Here is a 25441-nt window from a genome sequence, read left to right on the forward strand (position 1 = left end):
TAGCCAACCCCTGGAGGGCCAACGGCTGCGCGGGACACACACACAAAGCAGCAAAAGTGAGTGCCCTCCCTCCCCCCTCCCCCACCCCTGAGGGAACAAAGAACCCACAAATCAGGCGGGGAAGCTCCCATCAGGCGCTGGGAAGTCAGTTTAGCAGGGGAAGGGCTCAGCAGCACCAACACCCCACAGGTTCCTGAACTGGCAGAACCGGCCCCGCCCCCTTCCCAACAGGGGCCGGGAGACAGCCGGTTGTGCAAACCCCACCTGAGGCGCCTGGACCTCGCAGACTCTTACAACTAAAACCACAGGCGCTGGTGGGCAATACCAGCCCAGCAGGGTCACTTGAGCCTGATCACGTCCCCCCTCCTCACAGCGGAGGTGAGGTCTGAAGGTGCCAAGCCACACCCGGACAGTCGATCCCACTGGGCCCCACACGTACCCCCCCCATTGGACTCGTGGGAGGGCGCAAGCACAACCCAACAACCCAGGACTTGCTCTGGGAGGCATATCCCGCCGAAGTGCCTGTTGCACTGGACGCACAGCGCACAGGAGGGTGGGGCCCCCGGCGACAGCGCCCGCTCTGGTAGGCGTACCCTCCACTGGTGGGCGGGGACACAGCGACAGCACCTGCTGCCGTAGACACGTCTACACAGGAGGGAGGGAGGAGCTACAAACCAAACCTGAGAAGCCATCCAGATCTCCAGATGCGCAAATCACAAAGAAACATAACTCAGTTCATCAAAGGGCAAGCCAACTCGCCAGCTCCAAAAAGCAGCACGACTGAAGAGGAGATGGAGACTAAAAAAGCAAATGAGGCCATGTTAACAGGAATGATCGAAAGCATCAGAAATGAAATCAGAAAGCAATTCCAGGAATTTAGAGCGGAAATCTGGAAGGACACCCAGGAAGCCAAGAAAGAAATGGAAGCAAAACTGGATACAATGCAAACCTGCTTTAAAGAAATGGAAGCAAAAATGGATACAATGCAAGCTGCCTTTAAAGAAAATCTCCACATCCTAAGAATTGAAATGCATGAAAAAATAGATTTAAAACACAACTCTTTAAAGGAAGAAATCTCCACGATCAGAGCTGATATGACAACCATAAATAGCTCTCTGACATCCATAAACTCTGCAATTGAAACCATGACACAAAGAGTAGACCATATAGAATCCAGAATCTCTCACCTGGACGATGAAGCAGCTGACAACAACCAGAAAATGACCACACTCCAAGAAAAGGTGAAGCTTCAGGGAAGACTAATCCAGGAACTAATGGACAAAGACAAGAGATATAATCTGCGCATAATTGGAATAGAAGAAGGAGCCGAATACCAGAGCAGAGGGCTTAATCATGTTCTCAATAAAGTTATTGCAGAAAACTTCCCCAATCTCACAGGGGACCCCATCCAGGTAACCGAAGCCTATAGGACACCTGGCAGGCCAGACCCCAGGAAAGCCACCCCAAGGCACATAATATTCAAGACTACAGACCTCAAGATTAAAGAGCAAATTCTGAATTCAGCCAAAGCGAAGAAGGAAACTTTTTTCAATGGGAAGAGGATTCGAATAACATCCGACTTATCCACACAAACTTACCAAGCTCGAAGCGAGTGGAAGAACACCATCCAAGTACTCCAGAATAACAATTTACAACCTCGGATCAAATATCCAGCAAAATTGGAGTTCACATTCGAAGGGAGAACCAGATCTTTCCACACCAAAGAGGAGCTAAAGGAGTATGTGAATAAAAAACCAGCCCTACAGCGAATATTAAGAGGGGAACCCCACCCAACAGAGATCGTAAAAGACACACAGACAGAATCAGAAAGAAACTTCAATAGCCAAAGTCCAGCAGAAACACAAGCTCACTAAAGACAAGAAGAAAAAAAAAAAAAGAAAAAACAGCCCACCAAGAAAATGGAAGGAGAAAAAACACCCTTATCCTCGATCTCTTTAAATATAAATGGTTTAAACTCCCCGATAAAGAGGAGCAGACTGGCAGAATGGATTCGCAAACAAAAAGTTGACATCTGCTGTCTACAAGAGACCCACCTTACAGCAAGGGACAAAAACAGGCTTCGAGTGAAAGGATGGAGCAAGATCTACCAAGCAAATGCATCCACCAAAACGGCAGGTGTAGCCATCCTCATCTCAGACAAGCTTGACTTCTCTTTAAAGTCCACTCAAAAAGACAAAGAAGGACACTACATATTAATACCAGGAAAAATACAGAATCAAGAAATCACGGTGATAAATGTATACTCACCAAACAAAAGAGGCCCGACATATGTCAAGCAAATTCTCAAAGAATTACAGAGCAAGATAGACGCAAACACAATCATAGTGGGTGACTTTAATACTCCTCTCTCTCCAAGAGACAGATCCAACACCCAGAGGATTAGTAAGGGAGCTGAGGACCTAAATAAGACCATTTCCCAAATGGATCTAACAGACCTATATAGAACCTTTCACCCCACAGAGACCCAATACACCTTCTTTTCAGCAGCCCATGGATCATATTCCAAAATAGACCACGTCATAGCCCACACAAAGAACCTCAGCAAATACAAAAGTATTGACGTGATCCCATGTATTATATCTGATCACAGTGGATTAAAGGTAACCCTCAACAACAAAGGATACCACAGAGCCTATACACACTCTTGGAGGCTAAACCCCACGCTGCTATCCAACACTTGGGCCACAGATCAAATTAAAGATGAAATCAACGAATTCATAAGCCACAATGACAAAGAAAACACATCACAAAGAAACCTATGGGACACAGCTAAGGCAGTACTGAGGGGCAAGATCATTGCACTCAGCACCCACATTAAAAGAATGGAAGCAGAGCAGGTGAATACCCTCACGATGAAACTAAAACAACTGGAGAAACAAGAAATGACAGAATCTAAAACGACTAGGAGGGGAGAGATCACAAAGATTAAAGAAGAGATAAATCTGATTGAAAATAGAAAGACCATTCAACAAATAAATAAGACTAAAAGCTGGTTCTTTGAGAAAATAAACAAAATTGACAGACCCCTTGCAAGACTTACAAAAAAAAGAAGAGAAGAGACTCATATTCGTAAAATCAGGGACTCCACAGGAAAAATTACAACAAGTACACACGATATTCAAACAATCATAAGGAGCTATTTCCAAAACCTCTACTCAGAAAAAAACAATAATTCTACAGAAATGGATCAATTCTTAGAGAAGTACAAACTGCCCAAACTGAACCAAGAAGAAATAAATCAGCTAAATAAACCAATAACTTACGGTGAGATACAGGAGGTAATCAAGAACCTCCCTACTAAGAAAAGCCCAGGCCCAGATGGATTCACCAACGAATTCTACAAAACCTTTAGTGAGGAGCTAATTCCAATACTCCTCAAACTCTTCCGCGAAATAGAAATGGAGGGAGAAATCCCAAACTCATTCTACGAAGCTAATATCATACTAATTCCCAAACCAGGCAAAGACCCAACAAAAAAAGAGAACTACAGACCAATATCACTAATGAACACAGATGCAAAGCTCCTCAATAAAATATTAGCTAATAGGATCCAGAAAGTGATCAAGAATATCATACATCATGACCAAGTAGGCTTCATCCCTCAGTCACAAGGATGGTTCAACATCCGTAAATCAATCAACGTAATTCACCACATAAACAGAACTAAAATCAAGAATCACATTGTTATCTCAGTCGATGCCCAAAAAGCCTTTGACAAAATACAACATCCATACCTATTAAAAGCTTTGGAGAGAACAGGAATAGATGGAACATTCCTCAAAACAATAAAAGCCATATACAACAGACCAACTGCTAATATCATATTAAATGGAGAGAAACTTAAGTCATTCCCCCTAAAATCAGGAGCAAGACAAGGATGCCCACTCTCCCCACTTCTGTTCAACATAGTGCTGGAATCCCTAGCCATAGCAATAAGGCAAGAGGAGGACATCAAAGGGATCCACATCGGCAAGGAAGAAATCAAGTTATCCCTATTCGCAGACGACATGATCTTGTATCTGAAGGACCCAAAAACCTCAGTACCCAAACTCCTACACCTAATAAACCAATTTGGCAAAGTAGCAGGATACAAAATAAACCCACAAAAGTCAGCAGCTTTTCTGTACACCAGCAATAGACAAACAGAAAAGGAAATTATGGAAACAATTCCATTTACAGTAGCCAAAAAAAGAATAAAGTACCTAGGGATCAACTTAACCAAGGACGTGACGGACCTATTCAATGAAAACTACAAAAATCTAATAAGGGAAATCAAAGAAGACACAAGGAGATGGAAAGACCTCCCATGCTCATGGGTAGGCAGAATCAATATAGTGAAAATGGCCATATTGCCCAAATTGTTATACAAATTCAATGCAATACCTATCAAAATCCCAGCCACATTCTTCACTGAAATAGAGAAACCAATCCATAAATTCATATGGAACAGCAAAAAACCTAGAATAGCCAAAGCAATTCTAGGCAAAAAAAGCAATGCAGGAGGTATCACAATACCTGACTTCAAGATCTACTACAAGGCCATCATAACAAAAACAGCATGGTATTGGTATAAAAACAGATCGGAAGACCAATGGATTAGAACTGAAGACCCAGAAATAAAACCGCACTCTTACAGCCAACTGATATTCGACAAAGGAGCTAAAGATATACAATGGAAAAAACAGAGCCTCTTCAACTACTGGTGCTGGGAGAACTGGGCAGCCATATGCAGAAAACTCAAAGTAGACCCAAGCCTATCACCATGCACCAAGATCAACTCAAAATGGATCAAGGACCTCAACATCAGACCTGAATCCTTGAAACTACTGAAGGACAGAGTAGGAAAGACACTAGAACTTATAGGCACAGGAAGGAACTTCCTGAATAGAGTCCCAGGGGCACAACAAATAGGAGAAAGACTCGACAAATGGGACTACTACAAATTAAAAAGTTTCTGCACAGCTAAGGACATAGCCACCAAAATAGAAAGACAGCCAACGATATGGGAAAGGATATTTACTAGCACAGCAACAGACAAAGGCCTGATATCGGTCATCTACAGAGAACTCAAAAAACTAAGCCCCTCCAAGCCCAATAAACCTATTAGGAAATGGGCAAAAGAGCTAAAGAGAGACTTCACAAGAGAAGATATAAAAATGGCAAAGAAACATATGAGGAAATGCTCAACATCCCTGCTAGTAAAGGAAATGCAAATAAAAACAACCCTGAGATACCACCTCACCCCAGTTAGAATGGCCTATACTCTGAACTCAGGAAACAACAAATGCTGGAGGGGCTGTGGGGAAAGAGGAACCCTTCTCCATTGTTGGTGGGAGTGCAAATTAGTACAACCACTTTGGAGAACAGTATGGAGGTTTCTCAAAAAGCTCAATATAGACCTACCCTATGACCCAGCCATACCACTCCTAGGCATCTATCCTAAACAGCAAAATCCAAGATATCAAAAAGGCATTTGTACTACCATGTTTATCGCGGCACAATTCACAATAGCTAAAATATGGAAACAACCCAGATGCCCCTCCACAGACAAATGGATCCAAAAAATATGGTACTTATACACAATGGAATACTACATAGCGATTAGGAATGGTGAAATATTGTTATTTGCAGGGAAATGGTCGGAACTCGAACAAATAATGTTGAGTGAGACAAGCCTAGAACACAGAAAACAAAGGGGCATGATCTCCCTGATATATGACTGTTAACAAAGGGAGACGGAGAGACAGTAGAGACCAAGTCTGTGAATACTGTATATGTTCTTGATACATTGTATATTGCATATATGTCAACCTGACCTAGACAAGGGATAGAAAAACAGGTTGTAAGATATCATAAGAAATGTACACACTGCCCTACTATGTAACTGCACCCTCACCCTCTTTGCACATCACCTTGTAAAAAAATTTATGTCCAATTAATAAAAAAAAAAAGAAATGTACCCATAGCCTAATGTATGTAACTGTAACTCCTCTGTATATCACTTTGACAGTAAATAAGTAATTATTAATAAAAAAAAAGAAATACAGAGATGGAGCCTTCCCTTTCATGGTCTTGTCTTTTGCTTTCATGTCAACTTTGCTTAGCAAATACTTAAATTCACTCATCAGCCTCTTTTTTGGCCACAGAGTCTCAAGACACACCAGGAAGGCTCAAGTTGACTTCGGAAGGCAACACACACTACCTCTGCCACTGTCAGTGTGAGCTGGATCGAATCTGCACCCATCTTCTTCAGCCTCATGAAAGATTTAGTCTCTACTGGTAGTTTAACTTATTCTCATCTAATATTAATGTGTTGGCAATTTCAGCTGTGAAGCCTGTTAATATATATAGTTCAAACCTTGGAAAACCACAAAGCAGTAAGATCTAAGTTATAAACAACAAAAAAAATACCACAAACAAAACAAAAACCAAGAACACAGTTTAGCTAGATGTCAGTGTCCCATGCTTCTAATCCTAGCTACTCAGGAGGCTGGTATCTAGAGAATTGAGGGTTGAAGCCAGGCTGAACAGAAAAGTCTGACACTCTGGCTCCAAAATAACCAGCAAAAGGCAAGGCTGGAGATGAGGGTCATGGGGTAGTGTCTCTTGAGCAAGCAAATAGAGCAAGAACATGAGGCAATGACTTCAAAACTCCAGATCTGCAAAACAAATGAATGAAATCCACAAGAAAAAAAAATCACTTAATAAATCCCAAACTTCTAATTACACTCTATTGTACTGGAGTAAGCAGATCAAGAAACATTTCTTAAATGTTTAAGTTGGAAACTGGGCAGCTGGCAGATATATATATAAAACCGACATATATATATATATATGCCTTTTCTTGTAATATATAACAAATATATGTATAAATTACAAATATATATGTATATATTACATATATACACATACATATATGTGTGTATATATATATATATATATATATATATATATATACACACATATATGCCTTTTCTGGGGCTTGACCTCTGGGTTTGGGTGCTGTTCTAGACTTTGTTTGCTCAAGGCTAGTGCTTTGACACCTGAATCACAGCCCCAGTTCTGGCTTTTTGGTGGTTCCTTGGTGGTAAAAGACTCATAGACTTTCCTCTCTGACTGGCTTTGAACTGTGATCCTCAGATTCCAGACCCTGAGAAGCTAGGATTACAAGCATGAGCCACCAGAGCCAGCCTTGGTATTAATTTTAAAAGTTGTGCAACTCCCTTGCTTAGACTTAGAAATATATTTTCCTTTTAGATTTTCTTAACCTAATTTGAGGAATGTGAAAATAAAATGAGTTATTATTGCCAAATGAGTAATTTTTTGAGTTTATATAATCAATAGCAAAGATCACACAGTTAGGACTTGATAAAATAATACAGTATCCTTCCTACCTAACAGAAAATCTGGAAAACACTTAAATAGTGGTACAATATAGGTGCACTCAATTAACTGTCTACAGTTAAAGAGGCCCCAGCAGTGCTGATTAGGACCCTGTGACTATTGGTTATTCAGCAACACAGAAATGGCTCTGACTCATTAGCTACCTTGATAGTTACGCAGTGTTAACGAGGGAAACTGCCAAGTGTAAGTTTTAGGCAAACTACAGAATGTCAGAGCCATTCACCCAGCAACTTTATCACTGGTCACAAAGGGCACAGATGACAGATCATAGCCTTTAGGTTTCAAATCCAAATAATTGAACAACTATTGGAAGGTGATAAAAAAGATGATACAAACTCCTCAAGTCCAAACAACCAATAAGAATAGGACAATGAAGATAAAAACCCAAAAAGGACAATAAAGATAAAAACAAAAAAAATTACAGTGGGCAAAATAATTCAATGAGCTACTTATTAAGGTTAAGCATGGTTATTATGGTTAAGCATGAGTTCAATATTGGATATTGGGCAAAAGAAATTGAAGTTACAATGTGATAGATATTCACCAGAAAGTCTGCAAAAAATAAATTTAAGAGTATTAAAATTCACGAGGACATGGGGCAAACAGTATGCTCACGTGCTGATTGTGGTGATGGGAAAGATGGAAACAAACTATGAGAGGGGTGACATTGATTACAATGCATTGTACTCACAAAATGATATCTTTAATTGAAACCCTTTGTTAAACTCCCTAAAGGTAATTTTTAGGAAAGGTAGAACCACTTGGGAAGGTGATTGTTGTTATTTACTGAAGTGGAGCTTGTATGTAAGCCTGGGTAACACAAAGACTTGGAGTAAATAGCCAATAGAAATGTGTATATATAGGCACCAGAAAGATATGTTCATTGTAGTATTACCCCAAACAACCAAACATTAGTAAAACCACAATCTCCATCATCTGTAAATTGTATTTATACAGTAGAACATAACGATGAAAAAAAAACCCCACAAACAAACCAAATTACTGCCATATGCAACATATATAAGCCTTAAAAACATAAAACTGAAGCTAAGCACTATAATCCTATAATTCTAGCTATTTAGGAGGCTTACATCTGAGGATCATGGTTCAAAGCCAGCCAGGGCAGGAAAGTCCATGAGACTCTTAATCTCTAATTATTCACAGAAAAAGCCAGAAGTGGAGCTGTGGCTCAAATGGTAGAGTGCTAGCCTGGAGCAAAAAGGAGCCCTGGGACAGTGCCCAGACCGAGTTCAAGCCCCACAACTGGCAAAAGAAACCAATAACCCCAAACCATAAAACAAACAAAAAACGATCCAGACATTAACTCTTTTTAAATTTTATTTATTTATTTATTTATTTATTTATTTATTTATTTATTTATTTTGCCAGTCTTGGGCCTTGGACTCAGGGCCTGAGCACTGTCCCTGGCTTCTTCCCGCTCAAGGCTAGCACTCTGCCACTTGAGCCACAGCGCCGCTTCTGGCCGTTTTCTGTATATGTGGTGCTGGAGAATCGAACCTAGGGGCCTCGTGTATCCGAGGCAGGCACTCTTGCCACTAGGCTATATCCCCAGCCCTATTTATTTTTTATACTTATTTATTGTCAAAGTGATTTACAGAGAGGTTAGAGTTTCATACGTTAGGCCTTGGGTAGATTTCTTATACTGTTTGTTACCTTCTCCCTCATTTCTCCCTCCCCCTCCCTCTTTCCCTCTCCCCCCATGAGTTGTTCAGTTGGTTTACACCAAATGGTATTGCAAGTATTGCTTTGGGATTCATTTGTCTTTTTATCCTTTGTCTCTCAATTTTGATATTCCCTTTTGCTTCCCTAGTTCTAATACCAGTATATACAGTAACCAGGGTACTCAGATGAGATACAGTGATAGTGTGGGTACAACCACAGGAAGGGGATACAAGAAGATCGTCAACAAAAGAAGCTATGGTTTCACATGGCATGTTGAAAGTAATTACAACAGTGATATCACACTTGTTTCCATAACATGGAGTTCATTTCACTTAGGATCATCTTATGTGTTTATAGGGGACATAGCTATTAGGCTCTTGGATCCTCTTCTGTGACTAGCCTAAACCTGTGCTAATTATTCCCTATGAGAGAGACCATAGAGTCCATGTTTCTTTGGGTCCGGCTCTCTTCACTTAGTATAATTTTTTCCAAGTCCTTCCATTTCCTTACGAATGGGGCAATGTCATTCTTTCTGATAGAGGCATAAAATTCCATTGTGTATATGTACCATGTTTTCCTGATCCATTTGTCTACTGAGGGGCATCTGGGTTGGTTCCATATTTTAGCAATGACAAATTGTGCTGCAATGAACATTGTTGTGCTGGTGGCTTTAGTGTGTTCTTGTTTGTGGTCTTTTGGGTAGATGCCCAAAAGTGGGGCTGCTGGGTCACAGGGGAGCTCTATGTTTAGTCTTCTGAGGAATCTCCATACTGCTTTCTAGTGTGGCTGAACCAGTTTACATTCCCACCAACAATGAAGTAGGGTTCCCTTTTGGCCACATCCCCTCCAACATTTGTTATTGTTAGTTTTCTTGATAAAGGACATTCTTACTGGGGTGAGGTGGAATCTCAATGTTGTTTTGATTTGCATTTCTTTTATGGCCCGTGATGTAGAGCCCTTTTTCATATGTCTCCTGGCCATTCTCATTTCCTCATCAGAGAAGTCTCTTTTTAAGTCATTAGCCCACTTGTTGAGAGGGCTATTGGTTCTTTGCCATTTTGTTTTGGAGGAATTTAATTTTTTTAGTTTTGCATATATTTTAGATATGAGGGCTTTGTCCATTGTATGGCTGATAAAGACTTTCCCAGTCTGTGGGCTTTCTGTTTATCTTGCAAGCTATGTCCTTTGCCCTGCAGAAGCTCTGCAGTTTGATGCAGTCCCATTTGTCCAACCTTTCTTTGATTTGTTGCAATTCTGGGCCTTTATTAAGGAAGTTTCTTTCTGTGCCAAGGAGCCCAAGTGTTTCTCCTATTCCTTCTTTTTTTGTCATCTTTATCACTTTTTTTTTCAATTTAATTTACTTATTAATTGAATACAAATTTTTTTGACAAGGTGTTGTGCACAAAGGGTACAGTTACATAGTAGGGTAGTGTGTACATTTCTTGTGATATCTTACGTCCTGTATTTCTTTCCCTTCTCTAGGTCAGGTAGACATATATATATATATATATATATATATATATATATATATGTATATTACACAATGTATCAAGAACATATACAGTATCCACGTGGCCAAGCCCAAGAAAATTCTCCAAGGGCTTTAAATGTAATGTCGATATTAGACAATATGTTGCCAGTAGTCTTATATGAACGTACATACATAGCTTTAGCTATTGTACTCCACTGAGAGGTAAATTTTTGACCTTTATATGTTGAGTAGTTGTTTGGTTTTAGTTACATACTGTTGGGTTGCTGCCCCAATCCTGTGGGAAATACCATTTGACAAGCAGTTTTTGGTTTCACAGACCTGGTCTCTACTGTTTCTCCATCTCCTTTTCTTTACAGTCATATATCAGGGAGATCATGCCCCTTTGTTTTCTGTGTTCTAGGATTGTCTCGCTCAACATTACTTGTTCAAGTTCTGACCATTTCCCTGTGAATAACAATATTTCACCATTCCTAATCGCTATGTAGTATTTCATTGTGTACAGGTACCATATTTTTTGGATCCATTCATTTGTGGAGGGGCATCTGGGTTGTCTCCATATTTTGGCTATTGTGAATTGTGAAGCGATAAACGTGGAAGTACAAATGTCTTTTTGATATCTTGGGACGTGCTGTTTAGAATAGATGCCTAGGAGGGGTATGGCTGGGACATAGGGTAGGTCTATATTGAGCTTTTTGAGAAACGTCCATACTGTTCTCCAAAGTGGTTGAACTAATTTGCTCTACCACCAACAATGGAGAAGGGTTCCTTTTTCCCCGCACCCCTTTCAGCATTTGTTGTTGCCTGAGTTCAGAATATAGGCCATTCTAACTGGAGTGAGGTGGTATCTCAGGGTTTTTTTAAATTTGCATTTCCTTTACTACCAGGGATGTTGAACATTTCCTCATATGTTTCTTTGCCCCTTTTATTTCTTCTCTTGTGAAGTCTCTCTTTAGCTCCTTTGCCCATTTCCTAATTGGTTCATTGGGCTTGGAGGGGCTTAGTTTTTTGAGTTCTCTGTAGATGACACATATTAGCCTTTGTCTGTTGCTGTGCTGGTAAAGATACTTTCCCATATGGTTGGCTGTCTTTCTGTTTTGGTGGCTATGTCCTTAGCTGTGCAGAAACTTTTTAATTTGTAGTAGTCCCATTTGTCGAGTCTCTCCCCTATCTGTTGTGCCCTGGGACTATATTCAGGAAGTTCCTTCCTGTGTCTATAAGTTCTAGTGTCTTTCCTACTCTGTCCTTCAGTAGTTTCAAGGATTCAGGTCTGATGTTGAGGTCCTTGATCCATTTTGAGTTGATCTTGGTGCATGGTGATAGGCTTGGGTCTACTTTGAGTTTTCTGCATATGGCTGCCCAGTTTTCCCAGCACCAGTAGTTGAAGAGGCTCTGTTTTTTCCATTGTATGTCTTTAGCTCCTTTGTCTAATATTAGCTGACTGTAAGAGTGCAGTTTTATTTCTGGGTCTTCAATTCTATTCCATTGGTCTTCCGGTCTGTTTTTATACCAATAACAGGCTGTTTTTGTTATGATGGCCCTATAGTAGAGCTTGAAGTCTGGTATTGTGATACCTCTTGCACTGCTTTTTTTGCCTAGAATTGCTTTGGCTATTCTAGGTCTTTTGCTGTTCCATATGAATTTATGGGTTGCTTTCTCTATTTCAGTGAAGAATGTGACTGGGATCTTGATGGGGATTGCATTGAATTTGTATAACAATTTGGGCAATATGGCCATTTTCACTGTATTGATTCTGCCTACCCATGAGCATGGGAGGTCTTTCCATCTCCTTGTGTCTTCTTTGATTTCCCTTATTAGATTTTAACAATTCTCATTAAATAGGTCTGTCATGTCCTTGGTTAGGTTGATCCCTAGGTACTTTATTTATTTATTTATTTGGGTACTGTAAATGGAATTGTTTCCATTATTTCTTTTTCTGCTTGTACATTGCTGGTGTACAGAAAAGCTGCTGACTTTTGTGGATTGATTTTGTATCCTTCTACTTTGCCAAAATGGTTTATTAGGTGTAGGAGTTTGGGGACTGAGTTTTTTGGGTCCTTCAGATATAAGATCATGTTGTCTGCGAATAGGGATAGCTTGATCTCTTCCTTGCCCATGTGGATCCCTTTGATGTCCTCCTCTTGCCTTATTGCTATGGCTAGGGATTCCAGCACTATGTTGAACAGAAGTGGGGAGAGTGGGCATCCTTGTCTTGCTCCTGATTTTAGGGGGAATGACTTAAGTTTCTCTCCATTTAATATGATATTAGCAGTTGGTCTGTTGTATATGGCTTTTATTATTTTGAGGAATGTTCCATCTATTCCTGTTCTCTCCAAAGCTTTTAATAGGTATGGATGTTGTATTTTGTCAAAGGCTTTTTGGGCATCGACTGAGATAACAATGTGATTCTTGATTTTAGTTCTGTTTATGTGGTGAATTACATTGATTGATTTATGGATGTTGAACCATCCTTGTGACTGTGGGATGAAGCCTACTTGGTCATGATGTATAATTTTCTTGATCAGTTTCTGGATCCTGTCAGCTAATATTTTATAGAGGAGCATTGCATCTGTGTTCATTAGTGATATTGATCTGTAATTCTCTTTTTTTTTGTTGGGTCGTTGCCTGGTTTAGGAATGAGTATGACATTAGCTTTATAGAATGAGTTTGGGATTTCTCCCTCTGTTTCTATTTAGTGGAAGAGTTTGAGGAGTATTGGTATTAGCTCCTCACTAAAGGTTTTGTATAATTTGTTGGTGAATCCATCAGGGCCTGGGGTTTTCTTTGTTGGGCGGTTCTTGATTACCCCCTGTATCTCAGTGTAAGTTATTGGTTTATTTAGTTGATTTATTTCTTCTTGGTTCAGTTTGGGCAGTTTATACTTCTCTAAGAATTGATCCATTTCTGTAAAATTATTGTTTTTTAGTGAGTAGAGGTTCTAGAAATAGCGCCTCATGATTTTTTGAATATTGTGTGTACTTGTTGTTATTTTTCTGGTGTAGTCCCTGATTTTATGTATACGAGTCTCTTCTCTTCTTTTTTTTTGTAAGTCTTGTGAGGGGTCTGTCAATTTTATTTATTTTCTCAAAGAACCAGCTTTTAGTCTTATTTATTTGTTGAATGGTCTTTCGATTTTCAATCAGATTTATCTGTTCTTTAATCTTTGTGATCTCTCTCTTCCTAGTCATTTTAGATTCGATCATTTCTTGTTTCTCTAGTTGTTTTAGTTTCATCGTGAGGTTATTCACCTGCTCTGCTTCCATTCTTTTCATGTGAGTGCTGAGGGCAATGGTCTTGCTGCTCAGTACTGCCTTAGCTGTGTCCTATAGGTTTCTTTGTGATGTATTTTCATTATCATTGTGGCTAATGAATTCGTTGATTTCATCTTACTTTGTTCTGTGGCCCAACTGTTGGATAACAGTGTGGGGTTTAGCCTCCAAAAATGTGTATAGCCTCTGTGGTACCCTTTGTTCTTGAGGGTTATCTTTAATCCACTGTGATCAGTTATAATACATAGGATGACGTCAATACTTTTGTATTTGCTGAGGTTCTTTGTGTGGGCTATGACATGGTCTATGAGAAGAAGGTGTATTGGGTCTCTGTAGGGTGGAAGATTCTGTATAGATCTGTCAGCTCCATTTGGGATATGGTGTTACTTATGTCCTCAGCTCCCTTGCTAATCCTCTGGGTGCTGGATCTGTCTCTTGGAGAGAGTGGGGTATTAAAGTCTCCCACTATGATTGTGTTTGGGTCTATCTTGTTCTGTAGTTCTGTGAGAATTTGCTTGACATATGTAGGGCCTCTTTCGTTCGGTGAGTATACATTTATAAACGTGATGTCTTGATTCTGTATTTTTCCTTGTATTGAAGTGTAGTGTCCTTCTTTGTCTTTTTGAGTTGATTTTAATGAAAAGTCCAGCTTGTCTGAGATCAGGTTGGCTACACCTGCTGTTTTGGTAGGTGCATTTTCTTGGAAGATCTTGCTCCATCCTTTCATTTGGTGCCTGTTTTTGTCCCTTGCTGTAAGGTGGGTCTCTTGTAGACAACAGATAGCAACTTTTTGTTTGCGGATCCATTCTGCCAGTCTGATCCTCTTTATCGAAGAGTTTAAACCATTTGTATTCAAAGAGATCAAGGATAAGAGTGTTTTTTCTCCTTCCATTTTCTTGTTGGGCTTTTTTTCCTCTTATTTTTTTTTTCTTGTCTTTAGTGAGCTGCTCTTTCTGTTGGGCTCTGGCTATTGTAGTTTCTTTCTGTTCCTGTCTGTGTGTCCTGTTCGATTTCTATTGGGTGGGATTCCACACTTAGAATTCGCTATAGGGCTGGTTTTTTATTCACATACTCCTTTAGATCCTCTTTGCTATGGAAAGATCTATTTTTTTCCCTCGAATGTGAACTCCAACTTCACTGGATATTTAATCCTAGGTTGCAAGTTGTTGTCCTGTAGAACTTGGATGGTGTTCTTCCGCTCACTTTGGGCTTGGTAGGTTTGTGTGGAGAGGTCTGCTGTTATTCAGATCATTTTCCCATTGTAGTCAATTTCTTTCTTCGCTTTGGCTGCATTCAGAATTTGCTCTTTATTCTTGAGATCTGAAGTCTTGAATATTATGTGCCTTGGCATGGCTTTTCTGGGGTCTGGCCTCCCAGGTGTCCTATAGGCTTTGGTTACCTAGATGGGGTCCCTTGTGAGATTGGGGAAGTTTTCTGCAATTACTTTATTGAAAATATGATGAAGTCCTCTGCTCTGGTATTTGGCTCCTTCTTCTATCCCAATTGTGCGCAGATTATATCTCTTGTCTTTGTCCACTAGTTCCTGGATTAGTATGCCCCGAAGCTTCACCGTTTCTTGGAGTGTGGTAATTTTCTGCTTCTTTTTTTTTATTTTTTTATTTTTCTCAAATTTTTATTATCAAACTGATGTACAGAGAGGTTACAGTATCATACGTTGGGCATTGGATACATTTCTTGTACTGTTTGTTGCCTTGTCCCTCATGCCCCCCTCCCTCCCCCCCTTTCCCTCCCCGCCCAGGTGTTCAGTTCACTTACACCAAACAGTTTTGCAAGTATTGCTTTTGTAGTTATTTCTCTTTTTTTACCCTGTGTCTCTCGAATTTGGTATTCCCTTTGGATTTCCTACTTCCAATACCAGTAAACACAGTTTCCAATATACTCAGATAAGATTACAGAGATAGTGTAGGTACAAACATAGGAAGGTGATACAAAACATCATCAATAATAGAAACTACACATACACATAGGACGTTGAAAGTAGTTACAACTGTGATATATCACTTGTTTCCATAACATGGAGTTCATTTTCTGCTTCTTGTCGTCTGCATCATTGTCCAAGAGGGAGATTCTGGATTCCATATGGTTAATTCTTTGTTCTGTGGATTCAATCGCGGAGTTTATGGATGTCAGAGAGCTATTTATGGTTGTCAGATCAGCTCTGATCGTGGAAATTTCTTCCTTTAAAGAGTTGTATTTTAAATCTATTTTTAGATGCATTTCACTTATCAGGATGTTAAGGTCTTCTTTAACGAAGGTTTGCATTGTATCCATTTTTTGCTTCCTTTTCTTTCTTGGCTTCCTCGATGTCCTTCAAGACTTCCACTCTAAACTCCTGGAATTGTTTTCTGATTTCGTTTCTGATGCTGTCCATCATTTCTGTTAACATGGCCTCATTTGCTTTTTTATTCTCCATCTCCTTTTCAGTCGTGCTGCTTTTTGGAGCTGGCAAGTTGGCTTGCCCTTTGATGAACTGTGTTATATTTCTTTGTGATTTACACATCTGGAGATCTGTGGGTGGCTTTCCTGGTTTGGCTTTGTGCTGGTTCCCGCTGGTCCATCAGTGGGAGCCTTGTGTCCTGGTGTCCTGGCTCTCGGTCTGGGTTTGGATGTTGAACCTTGTTTCCCAATGGGTGAGTGTGACCTTCTCAGTTGTTACTGAGGTGGTTACTCTCCCTGCACTTGGGGACCCGTAGGTTCTGTGTCTTTCTCTGAGGGACAGTGTCCTGCCGCTGTGTTGTGCTGACCCTAGCGTGCCCCTGGTGGGGGTTTGCTGGTTGCTTATTCAGTGTGGTGTGGAGGCTTATCTCTTCTTTGGTTCTTTTATCCACTCTGTATCTTGTTCAGAGGAACTCACCTCTCAGGCGTTCGCCTTCCTGTGTGGACTGCTCCGGGGCTGGTGTTGTAGAGGGGTGGCCCACCCACTTGTGCGAAATGCGCCAAACTGAGTGGGTACGGGCCGATGGAGAGCTCTTCCCTCCTGTGCAGGCGTGTGTACCAGAGGGGGCGCTGTTGCCAGGGCCCCGCCCACCTGTGTGCTGTGCGCCCACTACAACGGGTGCTGCTGCTGTGGCCCTGCCTGCATGAGCGGGGTACGCCTACCAGAGCAAGCCCCGGGTTGTTGGGTTGTGCTTGCGCCCTCCTGCGAGTCGGTTGTGAGGGGCGGTTTGTGTGGGGCACAGTGGGATCAACTGTCGGGGTGCGGGTTAGCACCGTCAGACTGCGCCTCCGCTGTGAGGGGGGCACGTGATCAGGCCCAGGTGTTGCTGCTGTGCTGGTATTGCCCACCAGCGCCTGTGATTTTAGTTGTAAAAGTCCACGAGGTCCGGGTGCCTCGGGTGGGGCTTGCACTGCCTGAGGCCTCCGGGCCCCTGTTGGGAAATGGGCGGGGCCGGTGGGGTCAGTTCAGGCTCCTTGGCTGCCTTGGCACTGCTCTGCCCTTCCCCTGTTAACTCCTGTGTCTTCCCAGAGCCTGATGGGACCTTCCTGCCTGATTTGCGGGTTCTTTGTTCCCTCAGGGTGGGGAGGGGGAGGGAGGGAGATCTAGCTTCTTTGTAGGGTTTGGGTCTCTGATAGCTGGTCTCCCATTGGGGAGGGGGTAATGGGGGACTCACTGGTCCTGGATTGCGTGTGTGTCTTGAGCCACCATTGGTCCTTTGGGGGTGGAGTGCTGTGGTGTGGTGAAAGGTCGTGGTGGCGTTCCCAGCTCTCCCCTTCTGCACCACTCGGATCCCCAGCCGCTCATGTCCGTTCCCGGCCGTGTGGACCCGAAAGTCCCATCGCCGCTGTTGCTGTGTGTCTTGGTCTGCGCTCTCCCTGGGGTCCTTGGAGTCCTGCTGTCTGGATTCTGCACTCCTGGTGTGAGTTTTCTGCAGTGGGTCTGCTGATTGCTGGGTCCCCTTTCCCAGCCTGGCCCTGTTCGGGCCAGGGTTGGCTGGTCCGGGGAGGGTACCCCGGAGATTCTCTGGCTCTGTGTAGGTTTTCGGCTCTTCTTTTTTGGTCCTTTTGTTTTCCTGCATTTCTCCACTGCTTCTGGCTGCTGGTTTTGCTGGGTTCTTGATGGGGTGTTGGGTGCTGGAGTTCCCAGCTTGCTATTCAGTTGGAGTGAGTTGGGGTGCCTTCCTACTGTGGCGGCGCCATCTTCCTCCCTCTCCTATTCCTTCTTGTAGTGTTTTCAGGGTGTCTATTTTTATTTTGAGACCTTTGATTCATTTGGAATTGATTTTGGTGCAGGGTGATATGTAAGGATCTAGTTTTAGTTTGTTGCAGGTGTTGAACCAGTTTTGCCAGCATCATTTGTTAGAGAGGCTATCTTTCTTCCATCCTATTTTTTTTAGCTCCTTTATCAAAGATTAAGTATGCATAGTTCTGTGGGTTCATTTCTGGGTCTTCAGTTCTGTTCCATTGGTCTTCAGACATTAACGCTTATATACTCTGTGACTTTGTTTTTATAAAGCTCAGTAGAAGACAAATGATGGTAATGGAAACTAACATGGTAGCAGCTGTGCAGATTGTACAGACTGCAAAGGACAAGGAAAGAATGACATTTAGGGATGTTTTGTAATAGAGGGTTACCTAAATAAACTCTTCCTTCACTTACTTTTACTTGACTTTAAAAATCACTAATTTTGGAAGTCAGGTACTGGACATTATATTATTAGTCTCTATTAGCTTTGCTCTAGTTAGCACTGCTGACTGAAGCTACTTACCCACCAGAACAGTCCTCCAGCCAAAGTTGCTTTCTGCTTTCTTTCTATATCTTAAACTGCAAGACTAAATATTCCTGGGAAAAGAAACTAAAATAGAAATAACACACAAATCAAAACTTCTATTTAGTGTCACACAGCCTGGACCCCACAGGCAAGATGGTCTTTGTAGGCAAGATCCTAACTCTTTTTTGGTTGTCTAGATTTCCTTCTTTGTCTTTTTCCTTTTTCTTTTGGTTGGTCATGGAGCTTGTACTATGGGCCTGGGAGCTGTCCCTGAGCCCTTCACCTCAAGGCTAGCATGCTACCACTTGAATCACAGTGCCATTTCTTCTTTGTTGGTGGCTAATTGGAGGTAAGTTTCATGGACTTTCCTGCTGGACTATCTTTGAACTGCAATCCCCAGATCTCAGCCTCCTGAGTAGCTAGGATTATAGGAGTGTGTCACCAGCACCTGGCTCTGTGTCTTTTTTCTTGTTCCAAACAAATTGCTCTGTGTCATGGATCTTTTTGGGAGTTGACTGAAAAAATTGGGTTGAGTAACAGATCTATATCATGATCTGTAGAGGCATTATAGAAATAACACTCCCTCAAGTTATGCCTTTTATTGTGTGATTTTTCTCAGTAAGAAAGTATGTATATATAACACTCATACACACTTATGCTTTCAGGAGACGTGGAGTAGGTTATTACCATGTTAGAGGAAATCTCATTGTTGGCTCTCTGGAGATCAGAAGGTAGCCAGGCCTAGAAAATTATTAAAGGCCTGAACTGGAGAAGTAGAACCTGAGAGAAAAATGTGATATTGGGGGGAAAATATTAAGTCGTAGATTCCATCAAATTGGGCTTGTGAGATATGGAGGATGAGAAAGCAGAATTTAGTTTCTTATGTGTGGGAGAATTGTTGCTATTGTTTGGGGTCAGAAAAGGAAGCACATGACTTGACTTAAGATGTTGCACTTCGTATGATATATTTTGGAGGAATAGAGTTGGAGATTGTTACTCTATAAAATTAAGAAAATAATTAGAGCTGAGCACCAGTGGCTCATGCCTGTAATCCTAGATAATCAGGAGGCTGAAATCTGAGGAACATGGTTCACAGTCAGCCTCAGTAGCAAAGTCTGTATCCACTGAAGTCATAGCCACTGAACTTACCGAAAAGCCAAGGTGGAGCGCTGGGGTTCAAGTGGTACAGCACTAGCCTTGAGCAAAAGAAGCTCAAGGACAGCGCTTAGGCCCTGAGTTCAAGTCCCAGGCGCGCGCACACACACACACACACACACACAAATAATTAGTAAAATTATGTATTTATAGATCCCTCCCTGGGTCCAAGACTTCATGGAATTTGGGTTCCTGAGTATGCCCCCTCCATGCCAAGGTTGGTGACCCTGGGAAGGTACATGTGTATATCTTTCTGACTTCTAAATCAAGAAGAAGAGCAGCTTATGGGCAGAAGGGAAACAGTGAGAGACCTCCATCTCCCCATCCATGAGGGGATTCATGGATTTGGCCCAGCTGCTTCACTCTTCAGCCTACTTTGTACTGCTGGGCCTATACTTATCTAAATTTTTACTATTGACTGGGAAGGCTCATCTTTGTTCTTTTTCACAACATACTTGATTAGCATGTCTTCACAAACTCTCTTCGAGCTGAAATTGTTCATACTAGTTTTACATTTACCTGTTTTTTGTGGACTATTATATTGTTGGACAAATTTTCCTGAAGTTTTCTAAAAGACTGGAATTTCTTCCTTAAAAAGTTAAAAGAGGGGGTCTCCTGGAACCGCAGGCTCGGGGCTGCCGGGCTGTGCCTGAGGTAAAGGCCTCGGCCTCGGGGCGGTCATGAGACGCACTCCCTGTGAAAGCAGAACAGCCGCGCTGAGCCATGGCCAGTACAGTGGTAGCAGTTGGGCTGACGATTGCTGCTGCAGGATTTGCAGGCCGTTATGTTTTACAAGCCATGAAGCATATGGAGCCTCAAGTAAAACAAGTTTTTCAAAGCTTACTCAAATCTGCCTTCAGCGGTGGCTATTACAGAGATGGATTTGAACCCAAAATGACAAAACGGGAAGCAGCATTAATACTAGGTGTAAGCCCTACTGCCAATAAAGGAAAGATAAGAGATGCTCATCGACGAATTATGCTCTTAAACCACCCAGACAAAGGAGGATCTCCTTACATAGCAGCCAAAATCAATGAAGCTAAATATTTACTAGAAAGTCAAGCTAAAAAATGAAGTAAATTTATGATCAATTTTAAGTTCATATTAATTTGTGAGCACCACCTTTTTATAATAAATGCCTCAGATACAAAGTTTTTAAAAATAATTTAGCACAAACAAGCTAAATCAAACCTTTGGTATATTTTATTTAACTCGAGAACATTAAAAATATTATAGCATTTGGGGCTAGTTTTCAATAATGACAGATGTACACCACTTGAATAAAAAAAAACTTACTTAGCAAATAATTTGGTGTCTGTGTGCTATTTAATGCAAAGCCCTTATTCTAAAAGAGCCCTATACCAGTCAGGTGTAGTCATTAGTATTATGGAATTCCCACTGTTGAGCTGCTCACTTACCTACTTAAAATGTTGTGAGTAGATGTATTTAGCCACAACACTGACTTTTAAGAGATTACCTAGATATATATCAGTAACAATTCAGGTTTCATACATTAAAATCTACATATTGACAGCATAGTTCCAGTAAATCAAAGGTAAATCCATATGTATTCAGCCTCTTAAAAGGTACAGGTCACTTATGAATTATCCTTTTGCATGTTTTTTAAATATAACTCAGAATTTACAATTATGGACAAGACTAAACAGTATTGGTTATACTAAAATTCGTTACCAAAGTATTTCTTAGTCTGTACTGTTCAGAACTTACATACTAATAAACTTATATGGCATGAAAGCAAAAAAAAAAGTTAAAAGAGGGAGGGGGAAGGGGAAATGAGGGAGGAGGTAACAAACAGTACAAGAAATGTATCCAATGCCTAATGTATGAAACTGTAACCTCTCTATACATCACATTGACAATAAATAAGAAAAAAAAGTTAAAAGAAGCTGGGTACTGGTGATATATACCTGTATATACCTGTAATCCTAGCGACTCAGGAGGCTGAGATTTGAAGATTGTAGTTTCTGGGCAGGAAAGTCCATGAGGCTCTTATCTCCAATTAAACACCAAAGAGCCAGAAGTGGAGCTGTAGCACAAATGGTGGAATGCTAACCTTGAGCACAAAAGCTCAGAGATGGTCCCAGGCCCTGAGTTCAAGCCGCAGACTGACACACACACACACACACACACACACACACACACACACACACACACACCCCTAATTAAAAGACAAACCTTAAACAAGTTATTCATTGTCTTTTACTTTTCAATTTATTTTAAAATATTAGTGTTTTAGTTTTTCATATTAAAATTTTTATTATCTTTAAATAGTTAGAAAATGGGTTTCAGCATGTCAGTTTATGAGAACAATGTATCTTGATCAATGTCATCTCTTCATCATTCTTCCCCTTCTGTCACAACTTTATCTGTCCCTTCAAGGTACCTGGCTCCTTAGGACAGTACTCATTCACTCTTCTCTACATTCATATCCAAATACAAATTTTAAATTGTTTCACCAAGTGTCTAAAATGTACTAGGGAGCCAAAGAACCACAGGCTCCATGGTTTCCCTCATTTGTGGTAACTAGAATGTGTCTATAAATCTACAACACAACAAGTAACTACAATAAATAATACTGGGACATGATAAATTATATAGGACCTTAGTCATTAACATATAGAGGCCAAAAGGAGGCTATGCATAGGAGTGATAAACAAAGGTTCAATAGTTATACAGGTGATCATATAAAATAATATTCTATAAAATGAACTCCAAGATAAGAAGACAAGAGACAGTCTTTACTTGCCATTGCTGCTGTTTTTGTTTTCTTTTCCTTTTGTTTTACTTGCTACATTGTTTGTATTTGGGAGGGCACATAAAAGGTGGAACAAAGATGAACAAATACAATAGTGACACTCACTGGACTCTATGTGGAAAATGAACTGGATATCTTTTTTTTTTTCCTGGATATATTGTAGGTGTGTGAAAGGGAGTGAACGACTGGGAAAGATCCAAAAGAATGGTACCCATTACTCATTTCCTGATTCATGTAACTGTAACCCTTCTGTATATCAACTCCACAATAACAACAAAAATTACTTATAAAGAAGAAAACATACTAGGTTATAATTTTATATATCTCTACAGGATGAGTTAAAAATATATTGTAAGTTAGAGATTTATATATCATGTATATACAGTGCATACACATGTATTGCTAAAGCCAACTGATGTACCACAGGTCCATAGGAAATAGTTACGACAAATGTGAGTCCTCTTTATTATTCAATCACAACCAGTATTTTTCTTATTTTGATAGTAACTGCTGTTATCTGTAGAGCCTGCATTCTAGTATATATACATTTACTTGATTTCAGTATGTTCTGTGAGATTCAATAACTGTAACAAAGCTTTAGTTCCTAGAAATGTGAACCAAAGCTTTATGTGTAAATTTTTTAACAGCTATTCCCTCTTCTTGGGGTCCAATTTACTCTAGTATTAGCTAAGACACTCTGTCCATCCATCAAATATTCTCTAGCTTTAACTTTTGGTTGAGTATACATGATTTATCAAGTTTTATGGCAAGAAAGTGATGTGTGGATCTATGGACAAGAAGCAATAGACCACTGCCCCTTCCCTTCTTAACTCATTTGCTATATTTCAAGGACAATCAAATCCCTAGAACAGGCAAGTAGATACAATGAAAAGAATCCTCTGCAAATACAAGCATCCTTGTTAACCACAAGTAATCCATCCCTAGAGGGTATATTAAATAACAAATTCTCAGTCAGTGAAAACCAGATTTAACATTTTCTAAATGAAATAATGATGTATTTCCAAACCATTCTCATTGTACCTGTCAATCTACCAAACCAGGCATTTTGATTCTTAAAAAATATTATACTGTACTCAAGCAGACAGATCTTGTCTATTTTCTTAATTATCCTCTGATAGTTTTGCTATAGTTTGGATAAATGTCTCCCAAAGTCCATGTATTGAATGACTGGTTAACATGTGCCTCTGAGAAAGTTTGGGTCTATGAAAGATTGGTTGATTACGGCTCTGTGAGAAGTGGTGGAAAAGTTAGGAAATAGAACCTAGTGGAAGTCAGGTGACTGAGTAAGCAGCTGTAGTCTGTTTTCTTCTTTCTTTCCTCCACTTCCCCTTCCTTCCTTCCTTCCTTCCTTCCTTCCTTCCTTCCTTCCTTCCTTCCTTCCTTCCTTTCTTTCTTTCTTTCTTTCTTTCTTTCTTTCTTTCTTTCTTTCTTTCTTTCTTTCTTTCTTTCTTTCTTTCTTTCTTCTTCTTTCTTTCTTTCTTTCTGTTCTCCTTCTCCTCCTCCTCCTCCTTCTTGTTTTCTTCTTCTTCTTCTTCTTCTTCTTCTTCTTCTTCTTCTTCTTCTTCTTCTTCTTCTTCTTCTTCGTCTTCGTCTTCTTCTTCTTCTTCTTCTTCTTCTTCTTCTTCTTCTTCTTCTTCTTCTTCTTCTTCTTCTTCTTCTTCTTCTTCTTTTTCTTCTTCTTCTCCTCCTCATTCTTTTTCCTCATCCTCTTCCTCCACCACCTCCTCCTCCTTTTCCACTTCCTCCTCCTCTTCCTCTTCCTCTTCTTTCTCTTCCTCCTTCTCCTCCTTCTTTCTCTTAGTATTGGGGATTGAACCCAGGACATTTCTTGTTAGGCAAGCACTTTGACACTGAGATATATCCCAGCCCCCATTTCCTCTTCTGATCTCTCTGTCATCTTCCCATCCCTGACTGTCCTTTGCCATGGATGAGTAGCCTCCTCCACCATGTGCTCCAACAGTGCTTCCACAAGCCAAATAAACAGAGTCAATGACAAAGAAGAGAAGATTATGAACCCATGAGCCAAAGTGAACTTATTCCCTTACAAAGATAATAATTACTTAGTTATAGCAACAGCAGGCCCTTATACAGGCTGCTTATATAAGGCTTGTGTGTGGTCAAGATTATGCCTTTCATATACTTATATAATGTAACATTTTCTTTTATCACTTCCAACTTCAGGCAGAAAGGTCACTTAGGTTCACTGACTTGCATCATCTGCCCATTTACTGAAGGTATATTCACTACATACCTTCTAAAAAGATAAGAAAGATGACAAACAAAGATTCATAGTATATTGCAACAGCAGACATGTAGATGCGATGTTGCCAGGTGAGACACACAGACTCAATGATACTGTCCTCTCCTAGGGACAATCAGAAGTGTGGATGTGATCACTGGTTCCTACATGTCAATTATGTATTAAAGCTTAAAACTCAGACAGCAAGTTCTGTGTAAAAATGCTTATAACACTTTAAAATTATTTGGGGTGGGAAAAAATGAGGAGGTGACAAGTTCAACAAGAAATGTACTTATTACATTATGTATGTAATTGGAACCCATCTGTACATCATGTTGACAGTAAAATTAAATTAAAAAAAGAATAAAGCAGTCATCTGAATTGAAAAAAAATTATTTGGCAGTAAGAGTATAGTTAGAGAAGAGTTCAGCAAAACAAAGGCATATGTTCATGAGACAATTTGCAAAGTTGGGGTAAGAGTGAGTCACCTGTGTAATTGTCTTCTAATGAATGGTTTTTATCAACCTCTAGACCCAGATATATTATTTTAAAGACTCTTCTGTATAAAGAGGATTTTTATTTCATAGATGAGAAAACAAAAATCTTGTGTGTGTTCTAATAGGATGTAACTCTTTTATTTATTTAGTCAGTTGT

At 40.4% G+C, this 25441-nt stretch overlaps 2 protein-coding genes across 2 annotated transcripts in view; one reads left to right on the plus strand and one right to left on the minus strand.

Moving 5' to 3' along the window:
• Positions 1 to 25441, minus strand: part of Pld5 (phospholipase D family member 5) — a 377182-nt gene that overhangs the window by 101460 nt on the left and 250281 nt on the right. The window lies entirely within an intron of this gene.
• Positions 20374 to 20885, plus strand: LOC125359537 (mitochondrial import inner membrane translocase subunit TIM14-like). Its single transcript, XM_048357324.1, has one exon. The coding sequence runs from the start codon at positions 20475 to 20477 to the stop codon at positions 20823 to 20825; it is 351 nt and encodes a 116-aa protein (XP_048213281.1). The 5' UTR covers positions 20374 to 20474; the 3' UTR covers positions 20826 to 20885.

This window comes from Perognathus longimembris, chromosome 11, assembly GCF_023159225.1.
Source record: "Perognathus longimembris pacificus isolate PPM17 chromosome 11, ASM2315922v1, whole genome shotgun sequence".
Classification (NCBI taxonomy): Eukaryota; Metazoa; Chordata; class Mammalia; order Rodentia; family Heteromyidae; genus Perognathus; species Perognathus longimembris.